At 42.9% G+C, this 15,942-nt stretch overlaps 1 protein-coding gene across 1 annotated transcript; it reads right to left on the minus strand.

Annotated features, from left to right (window-relative positions):
- Positions 1-10: 10 nt before the first annotated feature.
- SMIM8 (small integral membrane protein 8) lies at positions 11-2,919 on the minus strand. The gene is made up of 3 exons (XM_052781569.1): positions 2,901-2,919; positions 1,632-1,773; positions 11-674 (listed from the first exon to the last, which is right to left on the minus strand). Exons 2-3 carry the CDS (start codon positions 1,749-1,751, stop codon positions 516-518), a joined length of 279 nt encoding a protein of 92 aa, XP_052637529.1. The 5' UTR covers positions 1,752-1,773; positions 2,901-2,919; the 3' UTR covers positions 11-515.
- Between the last annotated feature and the right edge of the window lie 13,023 nt (positions 2,920-15,942).

A 15,942-nucleotide genomic window follows, 5' to 3' on the forward strand; every position in this document is an offset into this window, starting at 1 on the left:
CATCCAAGGATTATTTTGGCCAATATTTTACAAATTCCTTTATTAAATAAAACCCTTCAATGACTGCTTTATCAGATCTTTCTTGCCTTATTTTACTTGCACCATGGTTAATTATCAACTTTCAACAGATCAACTTTTTCCCTTCACACACAATACATTATGCTTTCTATTTAAAAAATAAAAAACAAATCCCTGTTTCACTTAATCAAAGCAAACAGAGAAGTGAGCTGAACTATCGTGTAAATTTCTAAGGCATTTACCAGTCTTGACGGCACGTCCGAGGTAATTTGTCTTCTGGCATACTGTGGAGATCGTAACAATTCTAAAAATCACTTTTATGTTTGCATGTATCTTAACTGCAATTTATTTGTCCAGGCACAGCATTTTATAAAGGAACGTAAATTGGATTAAATAGCAAGAGAGACATTTATCTGTTATTTCAATGGACAGAGAAAAACATAGTAGTTGCCTTGAAAAGTTCTGTGACTGATTTGCTGATTTCCTTCCTTACATTCTCAGTCCCACTTGGAAGTCTTCCTCCTCATATATCTGGACCCCTCGCTGTCAACTGCTTCATAGAGGTCCTTTTTATTCTCTGCTGTTGCATGCAAATAACCAAGGTAGGCCACACAGAGGGTAATGGCTATGAGTCCAAATGCCATCACAGGTTTGTTCTGACAGGGAAAAAAAAAATTAGTACGTGTTTTTAGTCAAAACATTTTTCATTCAGCACAAACATTACATTCTTCTATCTTAGCTTAGAAAGTGAACAGTAAACTATTGTGACATCTGCAAAAATCATCACTGCCTTCTTGCAGACTGATCCAAATGACTTTGACAAGCAGCAAGAAGGGAGACTCGATTTTCTGATAAGAAAAGGAATTCCCTTTGAAAAAGACGACTCTTTCTGGAGACAGAACATAGCACTGCCCGATGCTCTGTCTTTTGCTGGTCGCAAATGCTGCTTGAGCATGAATGAGCAGGCCAAAACCAATTACTAAAGGCAACAACTACAAACTTCTAACAGAATTCATCTGGATATACTACTGGGTCAATGCACTCTGCTCCTGCCAAGCAACCTTGATTATATTCCTCTAAACCAGATCATGTATTATCACCACAAAATCTACTTGTATTATATGCACAAAATTTCATCCAGTCTTGCTGCGTTCTGCAAGTGTAAATAAAACCTAAGTATCATCAACGTAATGATAAAAGCAAGAAAAAGAAAAATCCAAAATATTGAAAAGCTACCAAAAATCCCCTCCCTTCATATCAAAAAGCTTGCATTTTATGATTTGTTCCCTTTTAAATATGAAAGGGGACTCTTATTACTTAACCTGTCAAAGAACATGGGTAATATGCCTGTAAACAGTCTTTCTGAAAGCAACCTGGCTAGGTACAAAAGAATCAGACAACATGACAGTGAATTAAAAGCTGGAATAAACAACATAATGTTCTGAGCTCTTAACAATCAGTGTGGAAAAAAAGTAAAAATATTTTTAGTTACATTACTGAGTGGTTTGCATAACAAGAGATGGTTATATAACGCACACAGAATTGTGATGATTATTTTAAAGCAACCGTGTCTCTCCAAGCATAGTTAGTTTCTCTCAGAATGAGCCTCTTACAGGTTTAATGAAAAGCTCTGGGTTCACAGCTCGGAAGAGCATAGTTGTTTGAACACTCCTCAGTCCTGGTTTTCTCTCTTTGAGTGTTTCTTGTTCATTTGGAGGTCTGGTGGAAGACATTTTAATTGATGTTGAATACTTCCTAAAAACAGAATGAAAGATAAATGCATTTTTATAAAAATCTGAAAGAACTACATTCACTGAGTATGAGTTCGCACTCAGCTTGTCTTCTAGCATAAATTTTGCATATATATTAGCGATTGCCTTTGGTGTTACCTAACATTCCCAGCTTAAGCACACTGATTTTCAATCTTGTCAATTTTGTGCATCCTAAAATTAACTTTTGGAGATGCAGATCTTCATACAGCAAATATAAGTCTCCTGATAATGGGCTTGGGGTTTTTTACACGCCTCTGGCTAATGCTTTAGCTACCTGTGGACTGAGTAGCAGGCTTCAGACCACAGGCTAAAAAGACAATGCCAGGGAACTTTTTTTTTTTAAACCTTACATGTGACAGGACGGCCCACACCCCATTATAGTGCACTCTATCCACCCACCCCAGCAGCCCTAGGATGCAGGTCTCACTTTTACACACAAGGGGCAGATCACCTGCAAGACGCCACCTGAGCAAAGGTGAACAAAACATGCCCTTGGTTAACCCCGTTTACTGAGGGGCAGAAGAGACACGGTGCTAAGGACGCCCCGCTCCGTAGTTTACACTTTAGTGGAGCACAGCCGGGGACTCCGGGATAGGATTCACAAACTCAACGCAGGAATCGCCCCGGGCCTCCTCCCGCTAGGCCCCAGGCACAGCAGGGAGGCCAGGGCAGCGCGGAGGTTGGCTAAAGGCCACCACACGGGCATGAGGGGCTGCCAGGCAGCGGGTGGCACTCCGACAGTCCATACGCGAGGCGCAGCCGCCCAGCAGCTCAGCCTGACTCCCCCGTACCGGCCCCCGAGCAGCACAAACCCCGAAGCCGGCAAGGGAAAAGGGCAGAAACCTCCCTCAGGGCGGTGAAGGGGCTCCTGACGCCGCTACCGGCTTTAAACCGGGGACAAAGGGGGCAGTTTCCCAGCGGAAAAGCTCGGCGGGGACGAGAAGAACAAGGCAAGGCAAGGCCAGGCCAGGCCACGCCAGGCCAGGCCGCCGCCGCGGTCCAACGGCGCCTCAGGAGGCGGAGGGTGACGGTTAACGGTTAAGGCCTCGCGGCCAGCGAGCGCCCACCCCGCGCGCGCCCCCTGCCCACCCCCCCGCGCCGCTAACTCACCCCTCTCCTCACACGGGACCGCCCCTCGCCGGGGGGGGGGGGGGGGAAGGCAACGACACACCACACACAGGGCGAGTCTGCGCCTGCGCGGTTGCGCCCCCTCCGGGAGAGGCGGGAGCGCGGCCGGGCCCCGCCCCGCCCCGCCCGTCCCCTGAGGCGGCTGGCGGCGGGAGGACCGTGTCGTCCTCGGCCGGGCTTATGGTCTTCCTCCCCAGGCACAGCCCCAACTAATAAGCAGGAGGTGGGGGAAGAAGGTGGCTCGGTCGGAAGAGGAGCGCTTCACCGCTCCTCAGCGCCCGGGCCGCCCCAGCGCCCCACGGCCCCGGAGCAGGCGTTGGCCAGCGGCTGTTGGCCCCCGGTAATGCCGGTCCCTGGTCATCTCCTGTAAAGTCTCCGAGAACTGTACGTGATTCGTCCAGTTGGTGCAGATCTTGGTACTCAGACGATTAGATTTTAAATGTGGGAAATGGAAAAAGAGAAGCGGTGAGATTCCCCTGTCTGTTGATCCCAAGTGCCGGGATCGGGAAGAGGTGTTTAACATGGAGATGCGTCTCTGGAAGTGCAGTTAGAGCAGGAAAATTACGCTGCGATTTAAGCATCCAGTTTCTGGTGTTTAGATCTGAACTCAAGATTTCAGGTGTGTGGAAACTCCTGGTTACATAAATGCCGCTTTGCAGTGGTTTTCTGTTTTCTATTATTTGTAAACAATAAAATTTAATAAAATTACCCAGCGTCCAGAGGAAACAAAGTCTATGTGATCGCATCTGCCTGCTTGTGCTTCCCTTTCTGTCTCTACTGATTTCAATGCCATGGGGCAGTTTCAGCCACGTTGGAAAGAAGGGTAGAAATTTAAAATTTTGGAAAAAACAATACCTGGATGGTAGGGAGAGACACGGATTCGTGCTCCCCTAGGTAACAGGCGGGCAGAACTGAGATGTGATGGATAATATTACAGAGGATTAGCTGCAGCCAGCTGGTGGATTAGTACCTACGTAGTTCTGGACTGGCCAACCCCAGCTCACACTTTTCTGCATCTGGAGGGTGTGTGAGAGGACTTTGAGTGTGGAGCGTCTGGTTATTGCAGCCATGGAGGCAGAGAGGGACAAACATAAACGTAGAGGTATTCAGGCTCTCAGAACCACTCGCTCCATGTTTTCTTTTGCAGTAATCAAACTGCATTATGTTTTTTGAAAGATGGCTGATTAATAGGATATCGGAGGTTAACTTGTCCTTTCTAAACCCAGATGGAGTATCTACAGAATTTTTTTTGCTGTGTGTAAATATCATGAGGTGAGAAAAATAGTAGGGAAATAAGTTTTGGTGTCAAGAGAGGATTGAGTGGTATGTCTGGGTTTTGCGTCAACATTTAATTCACAACATACCATCTGCTAATCTGGTAGCTATTGTTTTGGCAGCATATGCCACACAGCTGATTTTGTTTGGAAACCATTGAGTAGAAAGTCATGTCTGAGTGAAGGTTGCTGCTGTTGTTTGTTTTCATGTTTGTATAATTGAAAGAAGCCGATGCAAGTTTTTTGCATGAGCCTTGGTTTTTGGGAAGGTTGCTTGGTTTTCTTGAGGGAAGGGGCAGTTTTTATAGTACTGTAGGAGACATTCTGCATACAGCTCATAAGTAATTGACACACTGTATATGGGAATGCAAAACATTTACGTCACCACCCTGAGAAATGCACTCGCTTATCAGCAGGTGCACCTCTTCTCAGCAGCTACTGTCATTAACTGACTCCATCCATGCAGATAAAACTTCTGACCCAAAGTCAGCCAGGGTCATGACAGTATTTTTCCAGGTCCTGGTAGGATGGGTTTATGCCACAACACATTTGCCTGATAATGGTGGCAAGGATTGTTAGATTGCTGCTAGTTCTCTAGCACCTCTTCTCCTCCTTACAAAGGACAGGTAAGTCCCAGACATCATTGATGGGGGAAGAAATCATACACCGTACAAAGAGCACCATCGGCTGGAGAGAAAATATTCTCCATATGAAGAGTTGTGGGATAAGGCTTTATGCGTAGAAAGAGAAGCAGAGAGGGACGTAGAAACGGGGTTGGGTTTTGGCGTGAATGCTGGTACTCAGCATACATCGAGCAGGTGCTGACTAACCAGATTAATTCTGCAGTGAAGAAAAGCTTGGACTGCTTACTGTTTCTAGTTTTGCTTTATGACTGTGGGAAAGTGTCTTACTTTATCTCTGATGCGAATATTATGTTGCTATCATCTGACGCAAGAGGATGTTGAAATGCCCAGTCCATCAGGACTTGTAAAGTTGTCTGGCATCTTTTTATAGAAGAGACTCTATAAAGGGTAGAATTGTAAACATCTGTGGTATTTTTGAGTCACCCATCCTGTTAATATCTGAGTATCTCTCCTGAAAAGTAACCATGCTAAACCCCCTTCCTTTTCCAAACCTGAGGCTGTTACTGAGATTTATTTTTCTTTTAAATAAATTCCTTTGGGATTCCGCATTCGGTATTGTGCTGTATGCCGTGGCCATTCAGAACTTAATAGCAGTTTCTGCTTTTCTTGAGACTTGCATCCCCTTATTGTTTGAGCTGTGGAAGAGCCTCTGTAGGGAACCGAGCAAATCTGATCCTGTGTCCCGCAGATGTCATTAGCATGCGATAGCCAGCCTAATGCAGTCCAGGGAGCAGCAGCATGCCTCCGTGTCTTTGCTGATTCACCTCACAGCTCCTGCTTATTTCAAGTACCGCACAAGAACAAAGCTTCACATTGTCTTCAAAATAAAGATAGGATGCCTCAAGCTACCGATATGCTTATCCCTACTTTAGAGACACAGCTACAGAGCTGTTGTGGACAGAAAAAATTCTTTTTGTATCAACATTGAGACTTCAGCACTGTTATGACTTGTAGTGAGAGGGGCAACTTCCATCACGTGTTTGTTAGGGTTTTCATACGTGAATGTGTAGTGTGTATTTCCATTCCTGTTTTGCCTGATTTTTACAATGTTTTATACACTGTGAGTTTCACAGTCTTTTAATTAGAGTTGGCAGTTGGGACTTTCTTGGTCCTGAACAAGTCTGGGGGAGAAGGGAGAGCAAAAATTAGGAATTACAAGTACTTTCTCCACCTTACTCAGAGCTAATGGTGAGGGGAACCATTATTGCACTGAGGCATGTGAAACAGTATTGCCATATTAAGGACATAAATGCAGAAGAAGAAACAAACAGATCTCCAGCTAGACAGAGGTGGCATGGAGAGCTTTCTGTGTGGTTGTTGCTCAGCTCATGTCAGTCTCAAGAGCCCTTCTGCTTGCTTTTCAGCTGCTATTGCTCGTTTGTATCATTCCCATTGAAAGAAAGCAGAGTTTTCGGACAGCAACATGCAGTGGCTGGGAGCCTACCACTGACAATCCCAAACAGTTTTAAGGCAATATGCATTTTAAAAACTAAAATCTGTTAGAGTGAATCTTCTGTGTTTCATAACATTATGTGTATGTCTCCTATAACACTTGTTAGCCAGCTGTGTTTCTGAGAGACAAACAAATCGCCCAGCTGTGCTTTCCAGCAAAGATAAAAGCAATTGTTATTCTTCAAGTTGATCAAGCTTATAAATCTTTTAAACTGAATTCAGTATGAAAGGGAAAAGGCACTTTGTTTGGTTCTACTTTCATTAATGAGTGGGCAAATTGTTTCTGACTGGGAACAGAATAGAATTAAACCCCAAAACACCCCCTCTGGAAAGAAAAAGCTAGTTTCTACTAAAAAGGAAGAGCAGAGAAACATGTGCAGCACTGAATTTGCTCACTACAATACACAGCCAGATACCTTAGAGTGGGGCTTAAAGACAAACTTGAGCTAGTCTAAGACTGCACCTCTAAAAAGGAGGGGGCAAGGGAAGGCCTGTTTTCATTTGTGGTTGCTGTGGCCTTCCGTGCAAGAGGACTCAGAGTTGCTCAGCCTTGGAGTACACCAATTTTGCTTCTTGCTCCAGCTGAAAACTAACGTTGCCAGAAAAGAAAAAAGAAGAACAAGGTTTATTTTTCAATTGGATGGGTGAGACAGTCTGATGTAAGTAGGGGAATGAAGTTGGGAAGGCAGTTGGAAGTGGGGGCATGGACCAGGACTAACCTCTGCCCGCAACACTGGGGTTCCCAATCAGCTTAAGCTGTGATAAGTTAAAATCGTTCAGCAGGTGCCCCCTCTGGTCTAGGCACCCTTCAGATCTCAGGCAGAGAACACAGCTCTTAGGAAGACTCTGGAGGGTAGAAATTTCACAGGTTTAACAGACTGAACTCTGTAGTAAGGGCCTCTGACACTGTTATCTGGAGCTCTTCAGATTTTCTGCACCTTACAGTTGTCTGCTAATATATAAATACCACCACGTTACGAAATACAGTAGAGAGTGGCAGTGTCTACGTTTATATACTAGATACGATGGGGATATAACTGTGGGTGTCATAAAGATGCTTAACAGCTTTGACATCTAAGTGATGGGACTGTAACCACGCAGTTCCAATTAATAAAAAATGGGCTGTTGGGGCTTTTTTCCTCTCCATCTCTATAGGACAGTTACAATTGCTCAGATGCCTTTAATGCCATAATAAAGTTTAGATTTAAGGTTAAATTTTAGCTTTCTCAGTACCGCAGGTAATCACAATATTCCTACAGTGATTTTGGCCTTTGAATTACTGATGTGAACTGAACCTTATTCAGCTGGCTGTGGCTTTTGTCAGCCATTCAGCAGCAGTACCAGGAGGAAGGCGCTTGCCTAGCAGGCAGCTCCCTCCAGCAGGCAGCTGGGAGGCTCTGCGTTACCTGCAGTCCAGCTCCAAGCTCTGGCACTTTCAGTCACCCTCTGGAGGCATCAGCTTCTCTGGGGACAGTACCAAGGTCCTGATTCAGGCACATGTGTTAGGCTATGAGATACCCTCCTATCTGTAAAACTACTGAACATTCACATAGAATTCCCAGATAAAAGCCACAGTAAGTTTAAGCTAAATAAATTATATGTGAATAAATTATACCATGAAGAATTCATTTAAGAGGCAAGGACTTCAGTCTTTCTGCTTTTTTTGTAATGTTACTCAGCACTATAGTCGCATCCCAGGTCAAAATGACTGCCAAAGCATTGATGCTTGATAAGATGCATAAGGCAGGACATAAACACTTCTTCCATTGCTTAGTTATTAAAAATAAAGTTATGGGCTTTCTGGTGGGGAGTCGTTCAGCTGCCTAGTCCAATGTGGGAATTGGTTAGCATGTACAGTAACCAAAATACATTTTAATAACAGAAAACAGGCTTCAGTTACTTGGTAAAACCACTGTAACTTAAAATTATATAGAAGGACCTGTCTGAACATTTGTGTAATGTATTTTTAGCAGTAACATGTGCCTAAAAGAATATTTGTTTTTAGCGGACAATTTACTTGCCCAAGAAAACCTGAAATACAAATCTGATGTAAAATGTCAAAGAACGAACAGGGTGGGAGTTAAGGCTCTTAGGTCAGTTATATGATTTCAGAACGTTACCATAATTCCATACAGCGGTTTCAAGTTTTTCACGTGGACAAAGTTCTTCTGAAAAAAATGTAGAAGCCATACTATGAAGGGATGCTAAGAGTCAAGAAGTATTTCATGAAGGCCTTTCTTGCTATTTTGATGTTGCAGTAAAGTTAATATTGAAGACAGAGCATAAGTTGGATGAAACAAAAGTTAGTAATGAAGCAGCACCTGAAATGGGGAGCTAGCCGGATCCTCCAGGTCATTCCTGTAGGAATGGCATATGAAAGGCAGGCTCTTTGCGGTGAGTCTTCTGCATGTGTTCATGCACGATTGACGTGGTCAAGTGACTTCTTGGCTTGCAAGTGCACAGGCTACACGTGTCTCACAGAGGGTCACTGATCATTGCCCACTGCTTTGGACGCCCCAGCATGCCTGTCTTCAGGTTGCATGGTCACTAATGTGAAAGCACAAAGCGTGCAGTGCTAGAGCTGATGCCGATAAGCGCTCAAAAGATGCAGATAAAACCTGCGACTTTAAACAAATGCCATAGTTTCCTCATATCTTTCTGATGATACATGACACATTATGGTTCTGGTTTGAACTGTGTGCCAGGAGAGATGATCAGGTTTCACTCGTTTGGTTTATATTACCTAGGAGACGAGCAGTTTCCATTTTCAAGGCTTAAAGCAGTAACTCCCTTTCTCGGAAATGAATTGTTGATTGTTAATGCCACTAGAAAGCTGAGCTCAAGCTGTAATCATTCACTGAGACACAGGTAAGTTAGAGGTTCTTGTTATAAAATATAGTTCTACCAAATAAGAAGTTGTTTTTCTAATGTCAAACAGGCTTGATAATAGCCTTGTGAAAGTGTCCTATCAGCCAGCATAAACCACAGATACAATCTTCTTTTCATTGCACTATTGCAGTACTTTGTAACTGCTAAGGAGGTACAAACTGTAATGTGGCCATTGATGACCACTTGTTCAAGTGGAAATCTTTTGACTTCGTCAATTCATTTTTTTTTTACGAGTTGGCTAAAGCATTACAACAGTAGCCAGAATGGAGCAGGAATACTTGCTAATATTGAAGATCATTTGCTGCAGAGGGAATTTTTGTTTACATGAGGAGAGCATGGGGGAGATGGGTTATCTGTTTGGCATGAAGGTGATGAGAAATGAAGTAGCAGTTGTGTAGGTGAAATACAGACATCATGACTTAAGAAAAAAAAGAAATTAAGTCATTTTGGCTACTTCTGAGTTTAATTTTTCTTAATTACACAGTTTACCAAAGTAACAAAGAGAACAGCGAACTGTGTCTGCCTTCTCTCAAAACCCATTCATTGCTCCAGAGGAGAGACCACAGCAATTAGCAGCTGGCAAAGCATCACACTCAGCAGCTGCTGGGTTATTAAGTGGTGTTTGTGGTTTCTCTAAATACAAAACAAGATGGGATTTTGCTACCACTGGCTATAAGAAAGAATGCCAAGCGTGCTTAAGGTTACGAAGCCTACTGAAGATGTAGTTTAGAACTGATATTTTCAGAGAAGTGAATGTTTGGCAGCCAAGATCCTGAAGCCCAGAAAGGAAGATTTGTCCCAAGCCACTGCAGAAGCCTTTGCCAACGTCAGGTGTAAAAGCCAACCCAGCCAGCTCTGGTCTAGTGCTAAATGACAGATGAGCTCTCTCCCATCTAGTTTTTTCTTTTCCTTACCGTAGTCCTTACTGTTGGCTAATAAATACCTAGGCTGATGTTTTTACACACCACTTGCATATTTTAAGCACTATTTAATTGTGGAATTCTACTTTTAATATCACAATACCCAGAAGTTTATCTCCCAAAGTACCAAAGGGCTTATTTCTTGCTCCGAGGAGTTAGAAGTTAATAATAGACATGAAACAGTGAGAGGTTAGGCTCAGTAAGCTAAGGAAGATGAAAGCAAGGGACGGGGCTATGAGAAACTATGGCTCTTTTTTTAGCTCTGCCTCTGATGTGCTGAGTGATGCTGGATAAACCACATTACCTCTCTGGTGGACATCTCCTCCTCCACAGCACGTGTTTTCTCTGTCTAGGTTGTTGTTAATGAAGGGTTTATACAAATGAAGTTCAGTCTAAAGTGTCTATAGGTTACTTTTTGTCCATCTGTGAGAGAAGAGCAAGCTATTCCCACTATGTTTACATCTGCCATTCAGGGGCCTCCACTTCCACTGCAAGCACCTGAAGGATGAAATAGGTAGGAAGCCTTTGGCTCATGTCATCCTGAGAAACATGGACTCTGCTGCACTACCACGAGCAGCGGTCGTGGCAGAAGTGAACAACTTGGCTAGCATGCAGACCAGGAAGGCTGTGCTTGCTCATGAGTTGTCAAGCCTTACCTGGCTTGTTTCTGAAGAGCCTTAAAAAGCAATGAGTATCAATACTATGCTAGTGTTACAGCTTTACTTATTTTACAATAAGAGATGAGTTGTCTGAACGGAGCAAGGTTAATTTTTATGTCCTCTCTGTTTTCTCTTGTTGGCTCTTTCATAAGGACCTGGAGATCACCTTACATTGGCACTCTCACTGTTGAATAAGAAACAAAGGCATTGCAAGTTTAGTGACTTGTAGCAATAGTTTTTCAGCTCCTATCGCAGATGTGCAACAGTTTGAATAGCTGGTGCACGTGCAGCTTGATAGGATGACTTTGAATGGAGTTATACTGTACCTCGGTGTTCCCAGGGGGTTTCCTGCTCCTTCTTCTTCCGTAGCAGAGCACTGGAGTAGATGCACCATGCTGGGGTGTGATGGGGGGGCTACTGAAGCTTCCATCAATTTCAGAGCAGACTGAACTGTCAGGAACAGTATACGTACAATGAAGCCATCTTAGGGCCAGAGAATGAAGCAAATCAGTGTTTCTCAGCCTGTGGACCTTACACCTCAGGTAGTCAGTAAGGAAGCAGTGGGTAGTCCAGTCCATGAAACAAGAACAAAGACTCAGCAACCATAAAACGGATGCGCACTTCCTTATATCAGCAAACAAAGAAAATAAGGGGAAAATGCAGTTACTAAATGAACATCTGAAGTTAAGCTTCATTATTTGTTTAGTCGTTTATGGAAACCATTGTGCCAATGCTTTTTCTTTTCCTCATAACACTGAGATGATCCTTGGTGTTTAAAAAAAAAAATGCTGCGATGATGTTTTGATTAAATTGTAAAAAAAATGGAGAGGATGAACTCCCAAGATTGTTACCAGCTCTGCTTTTTTATGATCCTATATTATCCTCTGTGATTTTCTACTTCTACTCTCTGCTTTATCATTTTTGCCGCTATTTACGGTTCTCTTTCTTCCTGTCGAAAAAAAAAGGGGGGGGGGGTAAGTTGTAGGTGTGTAGGTGCAGCAAAATACTCCCATTAGCAATGTTTATATCAGAAAAAGAAAGTGTTTTTCCATCTCTCAGCCTGTGAGGGTAATTCAGCTTGCTTGTACAGAATTCATAGATCCACCATTCCCAGGCTCATGTTCTTTCTCTTATTTCTCAGCATTCCATCTCCATTTCCCATAATACTGTGTCTTCTTCCTGTAATTTGCCTGCTCTCTGAGCTGCCTGCCCTCTTTGTGCCCCTAACACTTTGGATGTTTTCCCCACTTCCTCTCTACTTAGTCAGTTTGTTCTTGCATTTTCTTACTTTTTTTCCCCATTTTCCTCTGCACAAAGATACCTTCTCTGCTTTTAAAGTAATTAAAATAGCAGAGCCGATTGAAATCTAGGTGAACTAATTCTCTGAGCACTATGCTTTCCAATGGATGCATTACTCAATGCATATTAGCCAACCTTCGGTAGACCTCATTGAATGACAGAAATGGTATTTGATGAATATATTCAACAACAATAGCATTATTCAAACACTTTACTCCATAAATTACATTCAGCACACTCAGAAGTTAATGGTGCATTCAGGTTGCTCTGTTTACTCCACAGAGCATGTGTGCAGCTTTAAGGGGGAAAACCAAGTTGCTGATACAACCTGATCTAGTTGAAGATATCCCTGCTCATTGCAGGGGGGTTGGACTAGATGACCTTTAAAGGTCCCTTCCAAACCAAACTATTCTATGATTCTATGACACGCCTGAGGGAAACAGGGGGTGTGGAGGCTCTTCTGGTCCGTTGTGTCTCTAGTGAGCAGGACAAAGTGTGTGTGTGGTGTTGTTTTTGGGTGTTTCCGTCACATCTAGGGAATAAATGATGTATGTAAGGAGGAAGAGAGATTACCTGCTCCATTTCTTGACTGGTAGTAGAAGCAGCCCAGGCACTTGTTTTCATGCTTATCCCTAGTACTTCAGCTAGAAATGAGTACAACAAATCAACGTATCTCTAATCTTCAGCTTTTGTCCAAGTTGGGGTGTGCGTGTGTGTATGTGTATGGAGCAGGGGGTTGAAGTAAATCTAACTTCAAATCCCTGCTCTTCACTTCTTGCTCCATTCAACTTTTTCTTAAGAGCTTGGGGCAAATAATCTTTCTTTTACTGTTTAAGACTCTCTAGTGTCTTCTTTGTAATTTCCAATAGAGGCTAAGTCTTTTTGTGGTCTTTATGTCCACAGTGCCAAATAGATCCTCCTTTGACCCTTTTGTTACTTTTTTAAACCTTTGAGTCATTTCATTCTTAGCCTCAGCGTTGGACATTACCTTCACGCAAACTGATGTCATCTACATTTTCCATGATCTACTCAATTTATTTAGCCAGCTTCCCTTCTTGACTCCCTTTGATTCATTCTGCAAAAAACGAACCTCCTCTGAATGCTAAGGTTGAAATCTCTCTTTGGCTACAAGGGTTTGGATCACATTTTTTCCTCTCTTGTCCTTACATTAGTCAGAATATAATTTTGCTGAAGTGTCTTACCCTGACACTACTCTTGGCATCTGCTTCCATGTGTACTGCCACTTCTAGAAGTGTTACAAAACCTCATACCACTGTCATCTTTTTCCTACTGCTCAATTGTGTGCTTACTTGAAGATTTCTCTTTTTTTTGTTGTCTGAATCCTCACCTTGCCCTGAATTTCATACAGCCCATATAATGTCTTTGTCTTCTCCAGCCTCAGGTAACTTAACCTCTCATCAGCCTGTGCCTGTGCTGTCCCATGAAGTCAATTTTCTCTTGTTCACCTGTTGAGTAACTCCTTATCTTTGAAGTCCATTTTATTTTTTCCATTCTGTATGTTCTTTGCAATGCTTCAGTGAATTAATTGTATTTTCAAAGGATACAAAAGCATCAATTAACATCCACAATCTTCTATAGCAACAGCAGTGCATAAAGCAAACATAACCTTTTAAAGGCACATTTGCAGCTCCTTTGAACAGAGGAGCTGTGCTGGTTAGAACCCAAACAATACCACAAAACAGGGTCTGTGGCCCTTTAGGCTTGTGGCTGAAGGTTGTCCTATACAACCATTTCTCAACATCAAGTGAAGGCTGCAAGTGGAAAAATATAACCAAAACTCTGCAGACTTCTGGCTGCAGAAGCACCACTAGCCACAAGACCTGCCCTGCAGTCCTTTAATAAATTTCAGTTTCTCACCAACAGAGCACATAGACCAGGAACCATCTTTATTTCTGTAAAATCCCTGCTGCCTCACTACCAGACATACAGGTACAAGAATGCGTTGCTGTCCTTCAAACTAGATTTGTAGGAATTTCATCCATCCTATCTTCTGGCTGGCTGGAATTTGCCCATTGCTCAGGATCTGCTAGAGATTTTAGTCAACTCCTTGATCCCCATTTTCTTTGGGCAGGACTTTCTTTTCCCCTTCACATCCTTCTTCTCAATGTGGGATTGGCAAAAGAAGGTATAAAGTTGTTCTTTTCTAATTGTTCTTGCTGCTTGGGTAAGGAAGTAGCAGCTCAGCTTCGGGAAAAGGGAACTCAAGGTAAATTTCTCAATCTGTATTTAGGTATCTCCATGGCCTGATTTCTACCAGTGATGGTTCCCACTGATTTTTGTGCCTTGCTGGTGACCCAGCATATCTTTCCTTTCTGTCCTGACTTGTTCAGCTGGAGGCTCAGAACCACTGTAACTCCAGTCATGGATTGATAGGTGACATTAGGCTTTTTTACATTGGAAAGGGATGGTGCAGTTCTTACAGCCATTAGCAAAAGCCCGCTCACAGCCATAGTCATTTTCCATGGAATAATAAAATTCAGTCTTCCCTTCTATAGTGCTTGTGCTCATCTTAAAATCCTAGGAAAGGCCTTTTGAGGTTTTCCTTCAAATCTCCTCCAGAGGACAGCTCATCCACAAGATGTGTTCATACATGTTAATATTCACGCTCGCTCATGTGAATGTTTTGTTTCCTTGCCTGTGCTTTATTACACAGTAGTGTCTTCATGCTTTGCTATTCAGCTCCTTTGAGACTGATGTATTGACTGTGTATTACTTATCTAGAAAGCATTAAAGCCCTAGTGCTGATGTCTTGAAGAGCTCGATTTAAACTTCTGCTTGAGCTCTAATTGCAGACATGGAGGACAGAAATAGCTCTTTAATGACAAAGTTACCACCCTGCCAAACATATTTAAAAGCATATAAGCATGTCTGGTAGGATATAAGCCAACTGATATTCCTGTTACTCTTTTTTACCTGCAGCATAAAGGAGTAGCTTGGTAAACATTCTTCGTGAGAACATCTTTTTTCAACATCCTTCCCAGTATAAATCAGCAATATATTAATTTCTGCAGCTGTCCCTCAGCTCCTCAGGTAAGTCACCAGCTCTAATGGTAGCAATGTAGGAATACCCAAATAGGCAAATAACCTTGTTTTCCAGCAGAGGTCTGGCCATAGGCAGAGGTCATGATGGGCTGCAGAATCAAGGGACAGCAAAAGAAGTGCTGAGCTTTCCGTCAGTGTTGAGCTTTGTGATGCTGTGGCCTGATTACTACTCGTACTCAGACTTGCCAGTTGATGAACCTGCTCATACGTCACCACTAACTGCAGCTACGGCAGCAGGGTATGCACGTTTGCATGTGCCACTGCAGCCACAAAGGGGTACATATTCTCTCCTGCTAGGCAGAGCTTGCAGGAGCAGTAGATGGGATGAGGACATTAAAAGCACACACAGATCTGTAAACTTCTCAGATTTCCCACCTCATGTGTCCCAGCCTTTCTGTCCTGGGAATACATCTGCTTTTTGGTCTTACAAAACAAAGCAGCTTGGTATCCTCCAAGATCTGTGCAAACCTCAGAGGTGGGGCCAGATGGGAAGGTGACTGTATGCTCTTGGTGGTTATCTATCTCAGGTCTTCTTTTGACACTGAGGAGAGTCTGGCTGCCCATGGCTTCTTAGGCAGCTCCTCCAAAAGAAGTGTTCCAGAGTTAGGACAGGGGAAGACTTGTGCAGAAAAGAAATTATAAAATAAAAACATTTTTGGAGTAAAGTTTAGTGCATTTCTTACATGATAAGAAATACAACAAACAAAATCCAATTAAACAGGACAGGATTTAAAATATTGCACAAGTTTACTGAGAAGTTAGACCACAGACAAAAAGAAAACAATTTGCATTTTGGTAGTCAACTTATTATGTATGGGACACAT

The sequence above is a fragment of the Harpia harpyja genome, chromosome 3 (assembly GCF_026419915.1).
Source record: "Harpia harpyja isolate bHarHar1 chromosome 3, bHarHar1 primary haplotype, whole genome shotgun sequence".
Lineage (NCBI taxonomy): Eukaryota > Metazoa > Chordata > Aves > Accipitriformes > Accipitridae > Harpia > Harpia harpyja.